Source organism: Vidua chalybeata, chromosome 5, assembly GCF_026979565.1.
Source record: "Vidua chalybeata isolate OUT-0048 chromosome 5, bVidCha1 merged haplotype, whole genome shotgun sequence".
NCBI classification, from domain to species: domain Eukaryota; kingdom Metazoa; phylum Chordata; class Aves; order Passeriformes; family Viduidae; genus Vidua; species Vidua chalybeata.
This window is the reverse complement of record NC_071534.1, coordinates 24,625,958-24,647,099: the sequence shown is the minus strand read 5'-3', so window position 1 is coordinate 24,647,099 and position 21,142 is coordinate 24,625,958. Positions and strand designations below refer to the sequence as shown.

At 39.0% G+C, this 21,142-nt stretch overlaps 1 protein-coding gene across 1 annotated transcript in view; it reads left to right on the top strand.

The window, feature by feature from the left end:
* Positions 1-753: 753 nt before the first annotated feature.
* Positions 754-21,142, top strand: part of MYBPC1 (myosin binding protein C1) — a 69,030-nt gene continuing 48,641 nt past the window's right edge. Inside the window, exons 1-2 of the mRNA XM_053942481.1 lie at positions 754-831; positions 20,922-20,954. Coding sequence (XP_053798456.1) covers positions 807-831; positions 20,922-20,954 — 58 coding nt within the window. The 5' untranslated portion in view covers positions 754-806. The remainder of the gene's footprint in view (positions 832-20,921; positions 20,955-21,142) is intronic.

Genomic DNA, 21,142 nt, shown 5'->3' with positions numbered 1-21,142 from the left:
GATCTCCTGGATGAGTGGAGAAGAGAATATCTCAACTCTCAGCAGCAATCTCCCCAGTTAATGAATTATTTATGCTGAAAGGAACATTATAGTCTCTACCAATGCCAAAATGAGAGTGGCTACAGGGAAAGGACCCTAGAAAGTGTACCGTATGTAAACAGAAGGGAAATACAGAGTATCTTCACTGCTAAAAACAGGAGTACAATAATGCTTTTCGTTAATACTGAGAAACGCTCTACTTCTCACTCTGTCTTTGCACACCATGTTCTCTTGAAGGAAAAAATGATGCTACACTGCAGGCACGCTGCTTGTGCCTACTTGTCACTTTTATGTTGTGGGAAGAGGCATAAATGTATACAGGCATTTCTTACAGGTTTTGCAGGCAGGAGGGGCTCTTTAATAGCATGGCAGTCACTTTTTCAGCCTCTGTCTGCGTGTGCATACGTGTCTGCAAGTTACAGAGAGGGACGCAGAGAGCAAGCTGTGCGGCTGAATTTAGAAAGTTATAGATGTTCTCATCAGCCCCATGCAATGCAGCAGAGATTCCTTCCAAAAGCCAAGGGAGCAGAAGCTGCAGACAACAGATGTGAAGGGTTTCCCATAACTGTCAATTTTCAAAGTGTTTGCATTGAAAAGAGAGGAGGTGCTATTTTGATTGATATTTCAGCCGCAGTATATAAAGCAGAGGAATTCTTCTTACCCTCTGCTTGTCACACTGATCTCACACACTCTCCGCTGGACTTGGGGCTACTACTTGCTGCATCTGAAAGGCTGAAACTCTCTGGGAATAAAGAATCCTTGTAGCAATGCCAGAACCCACCAAGAAAGATGGTAAGCATGACAGAACATTTCCTGAGCATTTCTTAATTACAGGAATTATGAGTATGCGCACACACGAAACACCTTTTGGACAACCTTGCAGATATCAGCCACAGATGATACTAAGAACAATAACCATGTAACATCACTAAATCTTTAGAGATCACTGATCTTTTTAGACTAAGAAACGACTTTCAGGCAGGGCTATAGCACAAACTGTTTTAGACAATAAACTATGACTTTGAATGGATACTGAGGAGCTACTTGATTGGGCAAATGCTGTACATTTTTTAAAGACTACAGGATTTCTGTAGTGCAATTTGTGGTTTCTCTCTTCTAAGCTATCTAAACTCTGGAAAAGAGGGAAAAAACATTTCTTAAGATTTAAAGAGTCAGGACACTGATATGTTTTTCATTCAGTTTTCTAATATTTGTTGAATGGGAAGGATGTGCTTATGAAACAATTTTATGGTTCTGATGAAAATATATTCTGTACATCAAAATGCATAAGTGAAGAATGTAGTAAGTAATTCTGTACAGCTCAAGTTGGAATAATGCATTTTGCCACATTACAGAAATTGTTATTTTGTGTTTCAGAAGGATAGTTACAGTCAGTAATATTGGCCCCTTCTGTGTTACTATTAAATTCATAGCAAATAAACTGATACATAGTCTGCTACTGAGAGACTGAATTGTCCATTGGGGACTGAGGAAAAAGGTGAAAAATATTAAGGGTCTATTATTTAATAATTTATTTAAAAGCTAGTATTGATTTTTCCATCATTTTGAAAATTTAAGTTAAATAAGCTTCTTCTATTTACATGATTTCTATAGATCTTCTTGTGGTTTTCTTTCAAATCTGTATGCTTTGGTAAGAATTTTTGGTGATTATTTTTTGACATTGACAATATAAAGATCTCTTGCAAAGCTTTAATATGCAGACTGTATGTGCTTTTCAAGTATTGGTAAATGAAAGCTATACACACAGCTTCCCTAATGCATTCCCAATTGCAAGACTGAATTTAATCTTTAAGGTAATATTTAAGGTATGGAAAGTATAGAAGTCATTATATATAGCATTTATTTCCCATCAGTCTTGAAAGATCTTCTTGGCTAATGTGTGTAGCTTGAATAGGTTTGTTTTAGTTAACACTGATGTAGTAGTAGCATTGGCTTTTAACAAGTTTATGAACATTTTACAAGATTTATTTGAAATATTTCCTGGCTTTGTGGAAGGCAAGAGCAGAGTAACTGTCAGGAAAATTACTCATTTTTGGCACCTTCTTCAGCTGGGGACACATGAAAACGAAACTTTTTGCACAACTGAGTCTTAAGCAAGCAGTATTGACAGACCAAAATGATCACTTTACTTACTGGCCCTCCTCAGTGCTCGAGGACAATGATAGATGAAATATCCTTCTGAAAATAGCTACACCAAGTGCACGTATTAATACAAGAGCCTAATCCTCCATATCAAACCTAGAGCCAAGCCCCTTCTAGAGTGTCTTATTTGTAATTCAAATTATTTACACATGTATTAAGTGTCCTTTTTATTTGATCTGTTATTTGACTGGGTATTATACATTTTAATCAGAATGCATTCTGTGCCTGTCAACTCAAAAAAACACGCAACCCTAAAATATTTATGCATTTTCAAAAGATACGTGCTTTGAAGAAAATTCATTTGGAGGCTCATGTTTCCTATTCTGTTTAAAATTAGATTGTTTCAGAGATGTGATCAGTGCAGTGATTACTAATGCAGCTCCATGTTTGTGTTACAAAATAAGTTTAGCAGCTCTGAACAACATTATGTTGACAGTGGAACAAATGTGATTTTTAATGAGTCAATATTCACGACCTAAAAATTATCAAAGCATTCTGCCTAAATAGAATTCACAAGGAGTACTGAGCTCTGGAGAAATGCTAGGATTGGGTTGTACGCTGGTTGTTCCTTATTGCACCCAGTTTCTTTGCAGCCAGGAGGTCAGAGGAGTAACAGGTTTTTATTATTGTACTGCAGGGATCAGCTACTTCCTAAAGATTTTTTTGTTGATCAAGAACTCCCCTGAGCTGTTGACAAGTACTTGTATTGTGAGTACCTACTGTGTTAGTGTCAGGAGAATTTGGTACCAATGATAGTACAATACTGCTACTCATACAAGCTCTACTCGTACCAGCTCTACCAGTAAAAATTCAGAACCTCACATGACCATCAAAGGCCTGTTCTCATGGTAATTTCCAAAGCATCAAGGGTTGAAGAAAATTAATCCATAAAGGTGAACCTTGGACTGACTTATTCTGGAAATTACCACTGGAAGGACTTTCTGAGAAGCCTTTGGTGAGCTTGTTGAAGGACTACAATAGAAAACAGAGGGGGAAAAAAGAGGCCTAAGGTTTGTACATCATATGGGCACCTAAGCACAGTTCTGACATTTTCAACAGAAACAAGCTACTTGAATTTTCCCATACCCCTTATTTGCATGGATCCTGCAAATTAAAAAAAGCACACACAAGCAATCAGTTGAGAAATCAGACACTGGCTAACATTTGAATGTTTAGAAAATCTCAGATTTGTGTGTTTTTATCACTGCAGTCCGTGAAGTATGTATCTTAATTCTTTACAGACAGTGCTGTAACAAGCTCCCAGGCTTTTTTTTCAGGCCAAGTGCTCTTTGAGCTATTCTAAGATTATTAGATTAACAAAGTGAGAAAATTCCTGACTTGGTGACAGTGTAGCCTCACAAAGCACTCTTAACAAATAGGATCACCAAATTAAACACACCACTCAGCTTAGAGAAGGTTGCTGGAGAGCCTCAGCCTGATGGAATTTGTCACTGTAGAAACAGGCTTCCATGACTAATTATTTAAGGCCTTTATGGTACTCCTAAAAAGTAAAATCCTATCTAAGATCAGCTGTAGCTTCTTTGTAGTAGATGGTCACTGGTTGTAGGACAGTTTTGGTTTAGCTGGCTCAAAATATATGTGCAAGGTGAAGTTTACATCCATGGATTAACTGATCTCAGTGGATGACTGGGGTGTGACTGAGTTGTCAAAGGCCTTAACCAGTGCATTTAAATTTAACAGCCTTTAGCTTTCCTGGTGACTAATAAAATAACCCTCCCTCATATAATTACTTCCTACAATTTATTGCAATCACTCAGTCAATCTTTCCTCTCCCCGCTTTCCCTTAACCAATACTCTTAATAAGAGCTGCTCATTAATTAGGTGCCCTCTTAAGCTGTCACAGGCCATGGCATTTAGACACACTTTTGTAAAAGTGCCAAGTCTCTCAAGAGCAACCTTTTCAAACTATTTGTGGGCATCATCCCACAGAGACAGGTGCAAGTCTGTCCCCAGTAGGCAGCTCTGTAAATTTGCCTTATTTATTCTCCCCAGTCTAGGAAATAATGCATAGCCATGAATTAAGCAACCATTCCGAAGTTTGAGCCAAAGCATTTATCAACTCTCTGCCAACTTCATTTTCTAAGTGTTTGCAAGCTCTGCTTGAATGATGCTGCCTGAGGCATCCACATTTTGGCAAGGAATCAAAATTAAAAACAGTGTGTCTACTTTAGACAGAGTTTCAGTAAAATTTTATTCAATCTACAAATAGCATAGATGTAAATGTTGTGAAGAAAACTACTTGCATATACTGTCTGTTAGAAGAAAAATCTGTAAAACATGAAGCAATTTGTGAAAGGAGGCAAACAGACATCAATACCACTGCAGACTGCTTTGGAGGTATGGTAACACTGCTCTCCATGAAGACAAACAGTGGAAACAGCCTTTACTTCTATTTGCTTTTCAACAGAATTAGATTTTTTTCATTGTGAGATTTTTTTTTTATCATTATATTTGCAGTATATTTACAATATTCTAAATAATACAACTGTCTGGTGTATCAAGATAACAGTCACTGTCAAACAAGTCACTTAGTCATATAAATCATATAAGTAGGTATGTAGAGCAGCATTCCAGTGAGAAAATAATCTAAGCATGAAGGTTAAGAGGTAATTAAAGTCAGATTTCTTTTAATATATTTTCAATGTATTTTCAAGGTTAGACAATTTTTCATAGGTGAAAAAGAAGCTGAATGGGAATTCTGCTTCACTATACAGATTTGGCTTGTGTCAAATTAAAACTACTGATGGAAATTTTTCCTGAAAATTCAAGATCCCAGCATGTGAACGTTTTTCAACATTGTTTGGTGCTTTCCATACAGAAGATTGGACCTGTAAAACCATTCTATATGGCACCACACTGGGTAGTGCAGCTGCTCTCTCCTCGCTGCATGGTGATGCAAAAGAAAAGCATACAGACCTCCATCTTCTGCCATCATCAGTGACCCCTTGCAGCACTGACTGTAGAATGCATTCCCATTATTTTTAACTTCCTTCATCCTCAGTCTCAGAGCCAAACCACACTCAAAGTCAGGCCCCTGTGTATCATTTGCAAAGCTCCGTATTCAAATCGCAGGTAAATGAGTTTTGGTGGATGACGAAAGAGTGAAACCCTAACCCCTTATCTTATTTTCCCTCTCAATTCTTTAGAAAGTTTCTCTTCATCACCTCCAGCTAATAAATTTTAAGCCCTCCACAAATGGAAAGCAAACTTACACCTCAGAGCTGTAATCAGATCCCTGAGGGTGGGCTGCACTCTCGCCCTGCGCCCCATGGAGTAGCTCCTCCTGCACAGACTGTGTGGTACACTGGGAGCTGAGTTGTTCTTAGACTGCCTTTGCCCTCCCATTGCTAACTCCTAAGTGTGGCTCCCACACTTCCTTCTGAGATACCAGAGCATCTCAGATTCATGCTTTGACCTTCCGCCTCCATCGCTGCTAAGTTTCAATCAAATTAATTTAACTGAAAACTCACCATGATTTATCTTTGGGCTATTATGTTTTGGTTTATTATGGTGTAAATTGAAGGCACTACGGTAACGTTTTTTTGTTTATACAATGCATTGACTTCCATACTGCTGAAGGAAGATAATGCAAGATTGATCTGGCTTACTTGCTGTTGTTCTTGAGTTGAAAAACTCATCCATCCTGTGTGAAAAACAGCACATCTGTGCACAAGAATAAAATATTTAATATTGTCACACTAAAATGAGAAGCTCATTGAGTTTAGGAGGAAAGCAGGGAACAGCCTTTCTGTGAATATGAGAGTGCTTTGTACTTGGCAAAACTGAATTTAGCAAACACTGTCTTTGTGCCTCCCTATACTGCACCTGTTGGGAAGATAAATAAAGGCCTACCCTGTTCTTTCCCCTCATACCTCCTAAATATATCACTTTAAGAGAGCGCCAAAAAAACCAACCATGCTACAGTACTCCTCTGTTCCATGAAAAACTGAATGAGTTTTTTCATATTAATTTCAGGGGACTACCAAACAAGGTGGTTGCATAACCAAACAATAGCAGAGAGACCTGGGGGACTTCAGCTGCAAAAACATTTGTAGCTGCCTAACACATCAACAGTCCTTGGAAAATAAGTCATGGAATGTATTTCATGTTTCATCAGGGGGCATCCGGAGTGTTCCTTAAAGGAGAAGAGCAAATCAAGTTTGAAAAATAAATTAGCTGGGGAAATTTCCCTTGGGATAGGGATGAATACTAGACTCATCATTCATGGGAATGATGAGGTTCCAATAAATTAGAGGTCGTAATTTAATAACTGCTCTAGAATGAAAACAAGTGACTTTGTCCTGAATGTAAAACGCTGTAAAATGAAGGACAAGAAAAGCAAATAGGATCGTTAACTTAGTTGTAATTAGAGTTTTCTCAGATCCACTGCAAGCAGTTTTGAGTTTGAGAAACTTGCTCTCATCCACAAATGAAGTGCTATTTCTGAAGACTTCAAACAAAGGTTTCTCTTTTTCACTCCAGTTAGAGGATCATTAGTTGAAGCCATTTTTCCATCATTCCACCATCGTTCACTTTATGACACCAGGAGGTTTTGTTCTTTTGCTTTGAACAGTTGCCGGTGTTTTAAGTGTTAGGGACAAGAGGAGTCGCTTGAGATGAATGTCCATGTTAGTGCATTGAAAGTGTTGGTAACTTTGCAACCCTACAAAGATCCTAATGGTCTTTACACTGTCACAGAAGATCTCTGGGTTAGGAACCAGATACCTAGCTGGAAGGATGTGCCAGTGAACTCGGTGTTCCCGCCCCCAGCAGTGTCAGCTGCTCATTAAAGTCAGAGGTGCCCAGTCTGCTGCTACTCAGCTGACCAGCCAGAAGTTGCCTAAACATAGGTGCCCTACTGCCACATAAGATGTCCTGAGATACACAAAACACCCATCTTGGGCTGGCAGATATGACCGAGGACCTATGGGAAGCCTGCAACACCATGGACTAGCAGCTAGGAAATAGATGGCCACCCTACAGGATCGGAGTGGCCTTGATCCCCTGTGTATATGCAAATTGAGCCATAAACAGGTATTCTACAGTGAACAAAAATCTAATTCCATCGATTATAACGGCAGCTTGGACTCCCAGCTCACATCATAGACACATTCATGTGCCTCCCTTTTTCTGAGCACCATAATAATAATTCAAGGCTACTCTACAATTTGTTCAATTTGCTGAAGGAGGGTTTAAGGGTTTTCTGCAGTGGGTAATTTTGTAAGAAGACAAGGAGAGAGATACATTCCATTATTATTTGCATGTGATACTCAGATGCTCTTCCCCATAAATAAGGGAATACATTAGGCTCGGATTACCTTGAGCAGAGAAGAGTGCACTCTTCTATAGTCTATAATCTGCTTCATGCATTGATAAAAATAAAATAATACCAATGAAAAAAGGTTCTAGTGCCATTCTTTTGTTATTTTTAAGAATCTGATGCTTTTACTTGTTTTATTTTTATAAGAAGGCATCAATATATTTTATTTCATGGCTGAGTGTCTTAATCAACTCATAATTAAATTGTTGCTCTCCTTTAATGAGAGGAAACAGAAAGCTGCACTCCTGTTCAAATCAGTAGTAATTCATCTTCATCCTTTTTATACAAGTTTACTCTTACTTCCTCCAGCAGCTTCATGCTGTTAGATGAATGATTGGTTGCATCAGTGATATTTATACCTATGGGCAAAAAAGTTTCTGAATATTTTACAAAGTGTTCAACAAAACACATATAGATTTAGGAAACTCCAAGAATTCCCATTTCTGGAATTTACTCTAATTATTTTTGTGTAGTCTTAGCTCCTAGCGCTTACTGAATTAGTAGATGTTCAGCCAAGATGAAGCAGCTTAGAGAAGAGAGTGAATTAAAGTTAAACTCCAGTTCTGTGTCCAACAGGATGTGATGTCCTAGGAAGCCATTCTAGCAAGCATGCTTTGGTGAAAATTTCTGTTAACCTTCATCACTTCCTGGGATGCTGGAGAGACAGAAAGTTACTCTGCATTCAAGAAGTCTGAAGATAAATTTCTGCTCAGAAACCTCTCAGACCCTGAAATATGCAGCCTACACCAAATGGAGTGGTTTCTCTCTGACTTTCCTCATCCATTACCTGTGCTTGTATTGCTATCAGCATCTTCACAGGAGTCAGTGGGACCTAGGCTAAGGTGATAGGGGATGCTTTACACCCACATGGCTTAGAACAGCCTCTTCTGAAGACCAGTCACACCCACAACACCCTCTGCTGGTTGGCCAAGTGTCTTTATGTGTATTTTCAGTTCAAAGTGGCAAAATAACCTGTGGTCTCTGCTGCACTTAGCCATGGTGATGTTAGATGTCATAATACTAAGATATTGCATGCCCTGCTTTCTCTTAGTGCTAGGTGGAGGTTAATTCAGGACATTAGATCTCCTGGACTAATGTTGAAGGGCTGCTGAACAGAAAGCCAAATATGACAGAGTCTCAGAAAAATTCAAAAATTAAAAAAAAATCCACCATCCTAAAAAAAATTGCTTTATGGAGTGAAGTTTACCACAGAATTTTTTTTTTCAGGAAAGGCTGTCACAAATATGATGACTTGTAAGTCATTGCAAGTGCAAGTGATTTTTCTGCCAGAAGGTGGGAGCATGGTTGGGTAACTCATTCCAGAGTTTAGAGCTCCTCCACGTGCCCTCTCCATGGTCCCAAAAGTGTACAGAATGTGCAGCAAGAAGGGAGTCCTGCTGTATCTTACAGCAATGATCAAGACAGTCACTGCTCTCCTTCCCTGAAGATTAGGAAATAGTTCTTACATAATTTGCTCTCCCTGGCCCTGTTACTAATTGAAAATAGCATGTGATCTACTTCTTAGGGCAGTTGTCCTTATATGTGATGGCTCCAGCAAATTATTTTGATCAGGTGATTATTACGAAAAGTTCTGTTCTAATTTAATTCTCTGTAGGCTCAAATGGTGGTTTTAGGAAGCATTGAAAGCATTGTTCAGTAGTAGCATGATGCTTCCTGAGATGGATCTGTATTAAAATACACTCATCATGTCTTTGCAGGCCCAGAATAACTCCCTAATTTTGGTCATACGTGCCAAGAGGAGGTTGTGGTCAACCATAGACAGAGATGAAGATTCCCTTTTCCTACACATTTCTGTTAAACTCTTAGCTCTGTGTATATAGACATGAACTGCAGACAAATTTGCTTTGTGTACTGAACTGACAGGATGGAACAAGAGGCAGTGATTGAGCAAAAGCAACTCACACAATGGCACAATTAATTTTTCTCAAAGGGGAGTCATGCTTTGCTCAGCCAGCCTGCAAATCTGGTCCAAAAGCCTATTCCAGATTTTTCCTTCTCTCAAAGCCCTGAAGCTATGACAAAATTAGCTGATTACAAATGTAGTTAAAACTGCAAGAGACCCCAAATGAAAAGTTTATTGGCTTAGCTGGTGGGAGTGGTCTTACTCCTTGATACTCACCTACTCCAGTGTGCTAGTGGACTAGAAAGAGCAGCAAAACAACTCCTGAGCAGCTGTTGAATTCCAACTTCCAGGTATTTTTGTGTTTATTTTTATAGCTCATTGCTACAAGATCTTCCCTGTGGAAAAGAAATGCACCAGTTATGTCCCCTAGAACCAGTTCCAACACTAAAAGGAAGAAAAACTTGCTCTAATCAGTCTGAGCTGATTGAGTGTGTGTGGTGGGACCTTTCACTATTTTCTGGACTGAAATGAAATATCTCAAACCATTTGCACACCTCGATGTGCACAGCATTGCATGTCCATGCCTTTTCAACAGTTTTCTTCATTTCCAGTGCCACTAAATCATTGTTCCTGTAAAAATTACAGAAACCCTTACTCTGGTGGTGCAGAGAATATCTGTGGCTTGAGACATCTAGGAACAACCACGTGTGAAATGCCATGCAGGTGGAATAATTTATAATTAATATCTTCTGAGTCTCATCCTGTGATACTCATGTAGATAGAGATATACATACACAAACTGTAGCATGTTTGGTATCTTGTGTTTTTATAAGAACATAGTATCTAGGTCAAAAACCTTATTTTAGTCCCAAAGAAGAGTGTAATTCCAATGGAGACTGTGGCTGCCACTCCCCCACAGATGCAGACTTCAGTGAAGGCACAGAGGGTCAGATGCCTGATGACATTTTTTCCATGGCATTCCCTCCAGCCTTACTGATCTTTCATCTAAGCTTTCCTTAGCCCTATTTTTAAAGGGGAAATCTGACCTCTGTCCTGTGCCCCTTTTTCTTTGCCCTTGTTTTGTATTTCCATGTTTTGCAATGAAGTTTTCCCTCTTACCCAACAGCTTTTTAGCTGGAGAGAAACCATTTGCCATGAGCTGTGAGTGTAATTCACAACAGCATCTTAAATGCATTTTGCTGTCAGGCTTTGTAAGAGTTTTCTCTCATACATATCACTTACTGATTTACTGATGCAAACCCTCACAGTTTGTCTGCAAACATCCTGCTGTGTGCAAACATTCCCAAAAGGCAGAGCTAAGTGTTTAGGTTTTTTTAAAGTGAAGGCATATAATTCTCACAGTTATCTCCATTGATGCAGGATGAGATTGAGAGGTAGAAAACATTAACAGTAGAAACACTGAGGGATGTTTGTAATTGCATGTGTGAGCACCGACAAAGGGACATACATGATTTCATGTAGGTCTCCTAAATTTTCACCCACAGAAAGAGTCCTTTCTTTCCACAAGTGCAAAATACTCCTAAAGGTTTCTCAGTACAATACTGAATCTCTGGAATCTAAGCAACAATAAATATTTACATACCAACAAGCTTACAAAAAGAGAGAACTCTGTAAGTCAGTACATAAAAATCCCAATGAAGAATTAAGTTTCTGAGTTTTAGGTCAATATCTGATTCTTTTAGTGTTTACTACCAGAAATACTGCAACTCTGATACAAAGCTTTCCTGTATTGCCAGTTTGGGCTTTTTTTTTTTTTTTTTTAATTCTTCCAAACTTAATTACAAATCCACTTTGCTTAGCATCTACTGGGACATTGAAACTCACAAAAAGTAGTAGCCTCTGAATTTTGTAGGCTATAGGTTCGAGTTACCCTTAGCAAACTAAAAAGTGGGTGCTACTACCTTCTTTTTCATCTTGAGTGAGGTGTTTTCCACAAGTGTGATGACTGAAAATAAGCACTGGGTAGAAAATTCAGGGTGGAACAAGTAATGGATTATTAGTGATTAACGACTTGGAACAATCCTTAATCATGTAGGCGCCTGACAGCCCTGAGCCCGGGCTCCTGTTACAATCCCATTCTGTAAGGTTCTGCCTCTTGAGAGGAGGCTGAGGGCTGAAGTGCAGATGACAGGAGAGTGCTCTTATCTGAAGGAAGTCTGAGAAGACTCTTCCTTCTTGAAAAGATCACAGAGTATCAGATTATCTGTCACCCACTGTCAAATAGAGTTTAGCAAATGTTTTTCTTATTTGGTATTTGGATACGGTCGTGACAATGTTTAGACCCAGTTGCAGCATATATTACTCTGACAAAGAGCTCATAACAAGCTGATAGACTAAATCCTTGGCAAATCCCAACATGTGAGTGTCTGGTTTTGCCCTGAACGTCAAAGAAAAGTCTGTGATCAAAAATTACGGAATGGGAACACCAGCAGGATTTCATTTTAAATTGCTGAAATGTTTTAGTCTGAATTTTAGTGAAAATGAAACCCATCAGCATGTCTCAAATGTTTCCTTGTAACTGACTGAAAGAAGACAGATTGCATGAATTCATGCCACCACGGCCTTATGCCAATGTCATCATTTTCCCTAAGGGTCAATCTGCCTGTGTGGAATGATTTCCCACTGTCTGCACATAATCACATGACTCTGAGGACTACTCTGGGTGCACTGAACAACAGGAGACAGTCATTTGTGGCACTCACTACAATTATGTAAAACATCAGGTCATACTGTGATTTCCATAAAACAATACTGCAAATGATTTTCTTAATTCACAGTGAAATATTTCAGGAGAGCTCAGCAAAACAACCGTGTTGTGTTTTGGGTTGAGCAAGACTCAAGACATTTTTCCAAACGGGTAAAATGCTTCCTCAGCTGGTTGGGAAATTATCTGGCAATCTGAAAGGAAGTTCATTACTGGTTAAGTACTCATCTCTTGAAATAAATCTTTCAACTTTATTGCTGACTTTTATCCTATAATTAGAAGTGCAACTGCCATTAAAAGTGTATTGTTAAATTTGAAGAATAGATTACTTTCATTCCTAAGCAGCAGTTCTGTGGTTTCTGAAGTTTTTTATCCAATAACCTTGTCTACTTTATTACTTTTTGAAGCTTTCAGGAAGGGTGTTAGCATTAGTCACTGTACTTCTATCTCTGGTATCACACTGTGGTGTCTTTTGCTTTCAATTTGTCTTTGGGAATGTCTTGAGATAAATGAAAATATTTGCTTCTAGAGAAAAAATATTAAGGAATTATTGCAAGGAAGGATAGGAAACTGGATATTGTCATATTTTTACAGTGGGATCAGACTATTCTGATGAGTGGATTAATTGATTTTGGTACATACATATCAAAGATTAATTAGGTTTGGGTTATTTAAAAGAAGAATTTCCCACGGCTGGAGTAGGAGTGGAAAGAAAGAAATCCGAACTACGCCGAGCTTCTGCATTTTCTGTTTACTCAGTGCAGCTCAGAGCATGGGAACTCACCTGGCTCGCTGTGGCTGGGCTGTCCCATGTCCCTGCAGGTCCTAAAGGGCTGAATGTCCCCTGGGACAGGCGGATCCCTGTTTTTTCCCAATGGTTTTTCCCAGGGCAGGGATCTGATCGCCCCCTGCGGGGCAGGAGCGGGGACAGCGCTGCGCCGAGCGCGGCCCCAGGTACCGGGGGAACTTCCTTCGCAGACCTGAACGCGGCTTTTTAAATACAAAAAGGAGAAGTAAATATTCCCAGCTGGGCTGGAGAACGGGGCGAGTGGCTCTGCAGAGCTCCCAGCTGCAGCCCCTCCAGGAGTCTGTGCCTTCTCCTCAGCCGGAGAAGAGCAAGGGCGTTCAGGTATGGCACTGCAGGGGTAAACCTGTGAGCTTCACCAGTCCAGCTCACTGGGGTTTCAGGACTGATTTTTTTTTTTTTTTTTTTTTTTTTTTTTGTTTGTTTGGTTTTTTATTTTACAATGTAAAAATAGGAGTGCTGCTTCTGTCCTTTAGACATAAGCACCCATCTTGTTGGCAATATTTGCACAAGCAGTTTTCTCCTTTCTGGAGTCAGAATCGTGTGAAGCACCGTTAAAGAATGGCTCCGGTGACTGAGAACTGGTAGGTGAGGAATGCAGAATTTCAGGAGCTGTGGATCATCTCAGGCTCTCATTAAGTTGGTAGTGTAGAAACTGAGATGATGCCATAATAGAGCAAAATTTGAGGCTCTCTATCGTTTGTAGGAAGAAGCTGATTTTGTGTGGGATTTCCACAATTTTCACTATGCACATTTTAGGAGGAAAATGCATAGTAAGAACTTTTTTCAGGAACATTCAGTATTGCGTATACCTCATTGTATAACAAGTTTTGCAGTGACATTTCAAAATAGAATGTTTGTATTTCCAAATGTGGAAATAAAATTTAACACATCAGGATGTGGAATAAATGATAAATCAATGTCACCATGAATAGTCTCAGGCTCTGCAAGTACAGTTGTGCTGACAAAGCCTTCTCATGAAGGTGTAGTAATGACTGTAAACTGAACTTGTTCACTTTGTTAAACACTGTAACACATTTCAGCAAAACCCTTTTGTCTTGTAAGTGGTTAACAAGCAGAACTTTATCTACAAGATTTTGCACGCTAGATAGCATCACAAAATTTTAGTCTTGGAAGTCAAAAAACCCCACAAATTGAGATTTTTGGTTTGGTATGGTTTTAATGATGAAATAAATTAGAAAACTGTGATTGCAAAAAAACTCAGTGAAAAAAGGTTTAGTCAAAAATTTCAACAACATTTGGCACTCAAATTGTGGTCTACTGGTAGTCAGTGAAGTTGGAGATACCAGCATAGATACTATTTTTTTTCTGTTAGCTACAAAAGTGCTCAGGAACTAACTTTTATGGGTTATTTTCTTTGATATAAAGTAAGAGAAGAAAGATATCACGGAAATAGAATGGAATTCAATTACTCCATGCTGGTGCCTTGTGGACTGAGTAGGCTAAAAATGAGTTTAAGAATGCATGGGAACTTGATAACCAGACTATAGCCACTAAACCTCGCCTATCCATCTTAAATACAGTCAATGCTTGACAGCTTTCTAGATCACTGTTACAGTACACATGAAATTTTGAGGCTGAAAAAGAAGATACTTAGAAGATTATAGACATGTAAACATATATTTTATTAAATTACTTTTGTTTAAGGTCATGGTTACAGTGTTCTTTAGAGATTAATTCCTATGTGAAAGCATAAGAAATGAGTGGAAGCTTACATATAATCAGGTTTGTTTTAACAGCATCATTTCAGAAAAGTTGGAACTACAAGGAAAACACTCTAAATAAGCAATGATTGTTTTATGCACTTCTATAACTATGAATGAACTGTGAAGGAAAAATCTGGACTCAACAATTACACTGCACTCCTCATGTAGATCTATAAACTACTTCTTTGGTGTCTAGTCCATTCCACAGAATTCCCTATTACCAGATTTTTGTTCCAATTGTTCATTCAGTTTTTCAGCCCTCAAGTCAGGGAACATTGTTACATTTAGCATGTGACAGGTTGATTTGCTCTGGTGGCCCATAAAATCCTTTATAATGGAGAGCATTTAGATTAGTCCTGAAATGGGACGGCTCTAGTGAGTTTATATGCTGGGACTAGTTATTATCCTCGGGCTTGTTTGGGTTTTTTGAATTTTAATCTTATGCCAAATTAAATTTTTAAGCAAACTCTTTGTTAATTTTCCTTCTTCTTCAGTCTCTACCTAAACAATGTGTCACTAGACTGTGACACTTTTAGCTGTTGGACTATAAAATAACTTAATCTTCAGTGAACATGTTGATTTGTTCACTTTGTTACAATAAGAGGGAGTATTTAACAGAAGGTTGCTGTTTTCACCTTTAAATACTGTCACAAGTCAAACCCATCAGTTTGTCTTGTACATTCCATCACTAGAAGTGGAAACAGAAACTAGAAATACATTATAAATGTATCAGTTTGGCTCTATCACACTATTGGCCACAATAACAGTCACTTGGCCAGCCAACTGAGCACCTATAAGCCACCAGAGCTTTTTTACTTCAGTCCTTTAGAACAAATCTGCTTCCAGGACTTAGGACCAGTGTCTGTTTAGAACAGTTTCTCTAGGTATATTTTAAAAATAACAATGTCCATGGACATTCATAAAATAAGGTAATGGTTTCAGCTGGTATTGTAGTTTCTTGCTTCTACTCAGACTGGGAATTGTCTGTGGAAGTTGCACACAAATCAGACAGTTTCTCAGTGGAGAACAGGCTCATGAGGCACCAGGCAGACCCTGCGTGCATGACTGTGCTCAGATTTTGCAGAATGATAAGCATTCCTCTCTTTTTTTTTTTAATTAGTAATAATTGTATTTACTTCAATTTAAGTCCAATTGAATGCACTTCTATTGATTATAAATGATTTTGAACAAAGTCCTCTCTTTTCCAGCTTGTTTTCTGGAGTCTGCTGACAGTACTGTTTCCCAATGAAATGCTCCACATGTTCTGATAATCTCTATAGTTTGTTGAGTAAGTTCCTGTCTCCCAAAAATTGAGGCTATGGCTTTTACCCACATCACTGATGCCACTGTGATTTGGCTGAAGTGTCACAAAAATTTGTCCAACCATTTTGAGCTGTTTCTCTTCTTCAGAACATCTTTTTTTTTTCTGGGAATATAATGAAAGGAAAAAGCTTTACTGCTTTTGTCTGCTGCTGATCTGGATGTGAGGTGTGTCAAGCAACTGTTCCACATCCTTAGTCCTTCTCTGGACACCTATTTCAGTGGAGCATCTACCTCAGGAGAAAACCTGGTGCCACAAGCACGGTTCTCATGTCCTACTGGGGCTGGGCGCAGGGGACAGTCCTCACACATGACAACTGCACAGGGGCTGGGGTGAGCCCTGCTCTCTCCCCAAACCAGCATTTTGTCTATTTTTGTCTGACTAGCAGAGTCAGCACTTTAGGAATGCCTACGTAACAGTTATATTGGTCTGTTCCCTCAAGGCTGGGTCCACAAGATGAATCCACCTACTTAAATCTGACACAAGTTGACAGTGACAGGTCTTTGTGACAAAAAGCATTAAGTGACTATCCTCATGTTGTTTGACATATGAGAGTCTCTTTAATATGTTGCTAAGACAGATATCATACCTGTGTCCATGATGGTGCAGCAACAGTCCTGCTTTCCTTTCCAGGTAAATGGGGGATAAGTCCTCTGCTCAGACTGGGTGAGATCCTGAATCCCTTGGATATTCTTTGCTGGGTTGTAACTGATCTGTATAGAACTGCAGGGAGAAATTAGTGCAGGAGACTTTCCTCCTCCTTCCTGTGAATGTTCCAGCCCAATGACAGTGAAATGCTATCTTTAGCCTTTCTGTAAGCCATGCTTTAATGCTCAAGGTAATTTCCTTTACTTACCTAAGGTAAAAAAACCCCAAAAACCACCCACTACTCATTTTCCAAAATGACTGAAAGTTCTTAAGCCTACCCAAAACAAAGCTGATCATGAGTACAGAGCTGAATGATGCACAGGCTTATCCAGCCAGACCTCATTCCTAGTATGCTTGCTGACAGGTTGTAGTTCTTGAATGCTCTGAACTGCAGGTCTCCAGGATACTTTGCTTTCAGCACAGCAGTAGAGCAGGACCTGGAGACTGTTTTAGAACCATCATAATATCTCATTATGATTGCACTCCAGTGTGAAAGGTAATATATGTGATGTCAGGGAGTTTCTGTGTTTTGTGCTGCCAGAAAAGCCCGTGGAAGTGGGAATCCAGAGCCCTTGAGAGCTGGCCACCACACACAAACTGACATCCCTATGTCAGTTCCCTGCCATAGCTTCTTCTGGCTGTTGCAGGTCAGATGCCTGTGCAATCAGACCTAAAATGGAATTGAAATTTTAAATAATGACAGCCTCAATTTAACATGGTTCTGAAGTATTTTCATAATTTTAGCACATCAGTTAATATAATGGAACTTTAATCTTAATTATCTATATACACAGCAAGAGATTTTAAGTCTTATTTATCTGAAAAACTGAACATTATAAATATGGAAAAGAGATGGAAAATTGTTGGTAATGGGTCAAGTTGCATCTCCTGCTGATTTTCAAGTATGCATGTGTGTGTATATAATTATAAATTACAAATAAAAATGTCTTGGCTCTAAGTGCTCATATCCTGTGTCAAACTGGATCCTGAATGCATCTCATGACATGGCTGAGGCATGAAAGCATTTCTGGAGATGTTATCTAAGTGACAGTTGTGCTTTCATTTTATTTGCTAACTACACTTAATACACTATCTTTTCTGAATAGCCATGTAGAGAGGACTGCTGAGTTCAATCCTGTCCCTGTTGCAGAATTACATCTGGCCAGGTGCATTACCAGTTTCACAGCCAATGACTAACCCAAGGTCTGTGTTTAACACAACACAACCCACTGAAATACAACATTCTTGGTTCTCAAATAAAGAACTGCAAAGAAGAGACCTTTTGTTTCGGAAACTCTGAATCAGAAGTTAACTTTATTTGTTCTGTAGTAGGTGCACTTGACATTACGGTGACAATTCAGCGGTAACTGGACCCTCAATAACCCCTTTTCCCTTTATCTCAAGAGGCATCATTGCAACCCAGTGAACTGCACTTCTCCAAAGGGATTGAGGATTGTGTGCTGGAGACTTTCTCCACCAGCAGCGCCCTGACAATGCCTGGACAGAGCACCATATTAGGCAACAGGCTGTGGGGAATGGCATGTGGGGACTCCAGGGAGCATGCCTCCTAGGGAAGGAGCACAACCATAAGCTGCTGGTTGAGAGTGCAGAGCCCTGTCCTGGCTGACAAGCCTGTTGCAGAGGTCAGCCAGGGAGGGCTATCATTCTTTGGGGAGGTGGAAACAAATCAGAGCTATTAATGGTTTTTTTCCTGGCTGTCCTCAGGAATGGAACTGTAAGCCAGGCATGACCATGAAAGGGGCTGCACATGGCCAAAAGATTATGTTGAAGTTTCTCCCGTGTCTCTGCCACCCACAGTGCCTGGAACTTTCCCCTTTTCTTTTTTCTTCCCACATTATACTTCAGGTCTCTCCTCTGAGCTCCATTCTTGCCTCAGTTTTCTTAGCAGTAATCTGAACAGCCTTGAATTATGGTTTAGGAAACAAACCACTCACTTCTTGGTCTGGCTTCAGTCATCATCCCATCACAGAATTGCAGAATAGCTGAGGCTGGAAAAGACCTTTGGAGATGGACCTTTGGGGATAGTCTAGTCCAAGCTCTCTGCTAGGAGCAGGGTCCAATAGAGTAGGTTACCTGTGAGAGTGCTCAGGTTTTGAATGTCTCCTCTTGTAGTCTGCATGCATGAGACAAGGTTTAGACTATAATAATAATGTTTCAGGTCTGGTCTGTGCCGTAGACTTTGGCTAACATCTGTGCTGGGTGATGCAGGACTTGTAAGATGTGTGATTGCTGAGCAGCATTACTGTGTTGGTGAAGCCACAGAATATCTCTCAAAAAAGAAAAATTCAAGGCAAGTCCCTCAAAAGTCTCATAAGCCTTTCATCTGAGAGTGGAAAGTGCTATATTTGTTGAGTTTTTAATTATAAGTTTGTAACTCTTACTGATGAGCCAGGGAGGATTTTCTAATCCAGTGTTCATAAGAATACTCCCTGTTTCTAGCTATTAAATTTCACAAGGAAAATTATACAATCGATAATTTCCTGCTATTACTTTTCCATGCAAGAAACATGCTTCCATACCACAACGATGTCTCAGCAGAAACAGTGAGAAATATCATGGTAGCAAAGCAAATAGGTTCCAAGACACATTCTTTGTGGTACAACTTTCATGTTTTCATATGAAAATTTTTCATATTTTTCTAGGCTGCAAAACAAAATTTGTTTGTCAGTAATTAGACCAGAAAAAAAAAATTCTGTGAACCTATGTAAAGATATTTCATTATTTTCACACTCTGTGTGTTGGTCTTTAATACACTTCCTTCCACTCTGTGTGGTGGCTGCTGTTATCAGAACATACAAGACAAGCTCTTTCCTTGTAGCAAGGGATTCTCTTTGGATCCTCTACAAGGATTTGCTGCTGAATCTGTGTACGTGACTGGAAGTTCCTAAACCACATCAAATTCACACACTCAGCTTAAAATTATATTTGCACTAAAAATATTCCTCCCTTTTAAGCATTAAATGGATTTATTAGGAATGAGAATTGTGTTTTAGTTATATCTAGAACTGTGTAAAGGAATAGCCTTCCCAGCATTTCTATGTGATGGAGATTGAAATTTTTTTCCTGAAACTGACCTGAGGTTGGGTCCCAAGGGTTAATGTCCATAACATGACAAAGATTAGTAAAAGACATCTACTCTTACAGTTCAGGTTTTCAAACCTTTAAATCTTTGCTTTTTATAATTAGTTAAACTGTAAGTCAATGCTAGTGCCAACAAATATTACTGTTTTCAACCTGTCTAGACTCCTAAAGTTTTTAAATGTTGAAAATAAGCTTCCTTTTCTGCTTTAAAAATATATTTTAGCTAGTCAATTTGTTCTTATGTTTTTTAGATGGGAGAACATGTAATACCAAAAGGATAACATTTAAATAGGATTAAAAGCCTGGTTTCTGTATCACACATTGGAAAGGGAAGTGATTTACATTAAAAATCATCATTGAAAGAAAGAAAACCCAAACAGACTGCAGGTCCTACTCAGAGCAGCTAAACTGTGGTGGTTTTTTGTTTTTACATTGTGCTTGCACTAAACATTGAACTCTAGATCTAATGGTGTGGTTGAAAATGAGATTAAGGTCTCTGGATTCACTCTGTGTAATTCCCCTTAATTAATGGATCCATTACACTTCACAGTTAAAATCATATCTGATATTATTTCAGTTGGTGGAAATTTTGCTTAATTTTGCACATGAGTGAGAGACCTTATCACTCTCTAAAACTACCTGAAAGGAAGCTGTAGACAGGTAGAGCTCAGACTCTTCTCCCAAATAACAAGTGATAGCACAAGAGGAAATGGCCTCAAGTTGCACCAGGGGAGGTTGAGATGGGATATTAGGAAAATTTTCATCACTGGAAGGGTTGTTGAGCACTGGAACAGGCTGCCTAGAGAACTGCCCTCAGCATCCCTGCAGGAATTTTAGAGATGTGTAGATGTGGTTCTTGGGGATGTGGTTTAGTGGTGGCTTGGCAGTGTTGGGTTGGACTCAATGACATTAAAGATCTTTTCCAACCTAAATGATTCTATGTTTTTATGAATATTATCTATCTCCACCCTAAACAATTTCACTAACTTCTCTTTGCAGAACAAGAGCTTTAGATCTCTGACCTTGTCACTCTGAAATTGTCACATTGCGTGCGTGAAAGCAAAATAAATATTACAAATGCATTTAAATATTAAAGAACTCAAAGCCAACAAATGTATACCAAATGTATGAAAAATATTTGCTTGTATTTGAAGTTCAATATCTGCCTTCTTTCCTCATTTTTCAGAAACTGAAAATGAAAGTGCACCACCACCTCCAGGTTAGTGTAAAGAATGCTGATGCTGTGACACTAACACCAGTTGCATGAGACTAGATACTGCATAGCCATAATATGGTTTGTGTTCATTTTCTGTTTGAAAATAAGAGGACAATAAGAAAAGTAAAAAAGCCTGCCCAAGTAAGATATCCTCACTTCACTTTGCCTTAATACTGATTTTTCAGACTCAG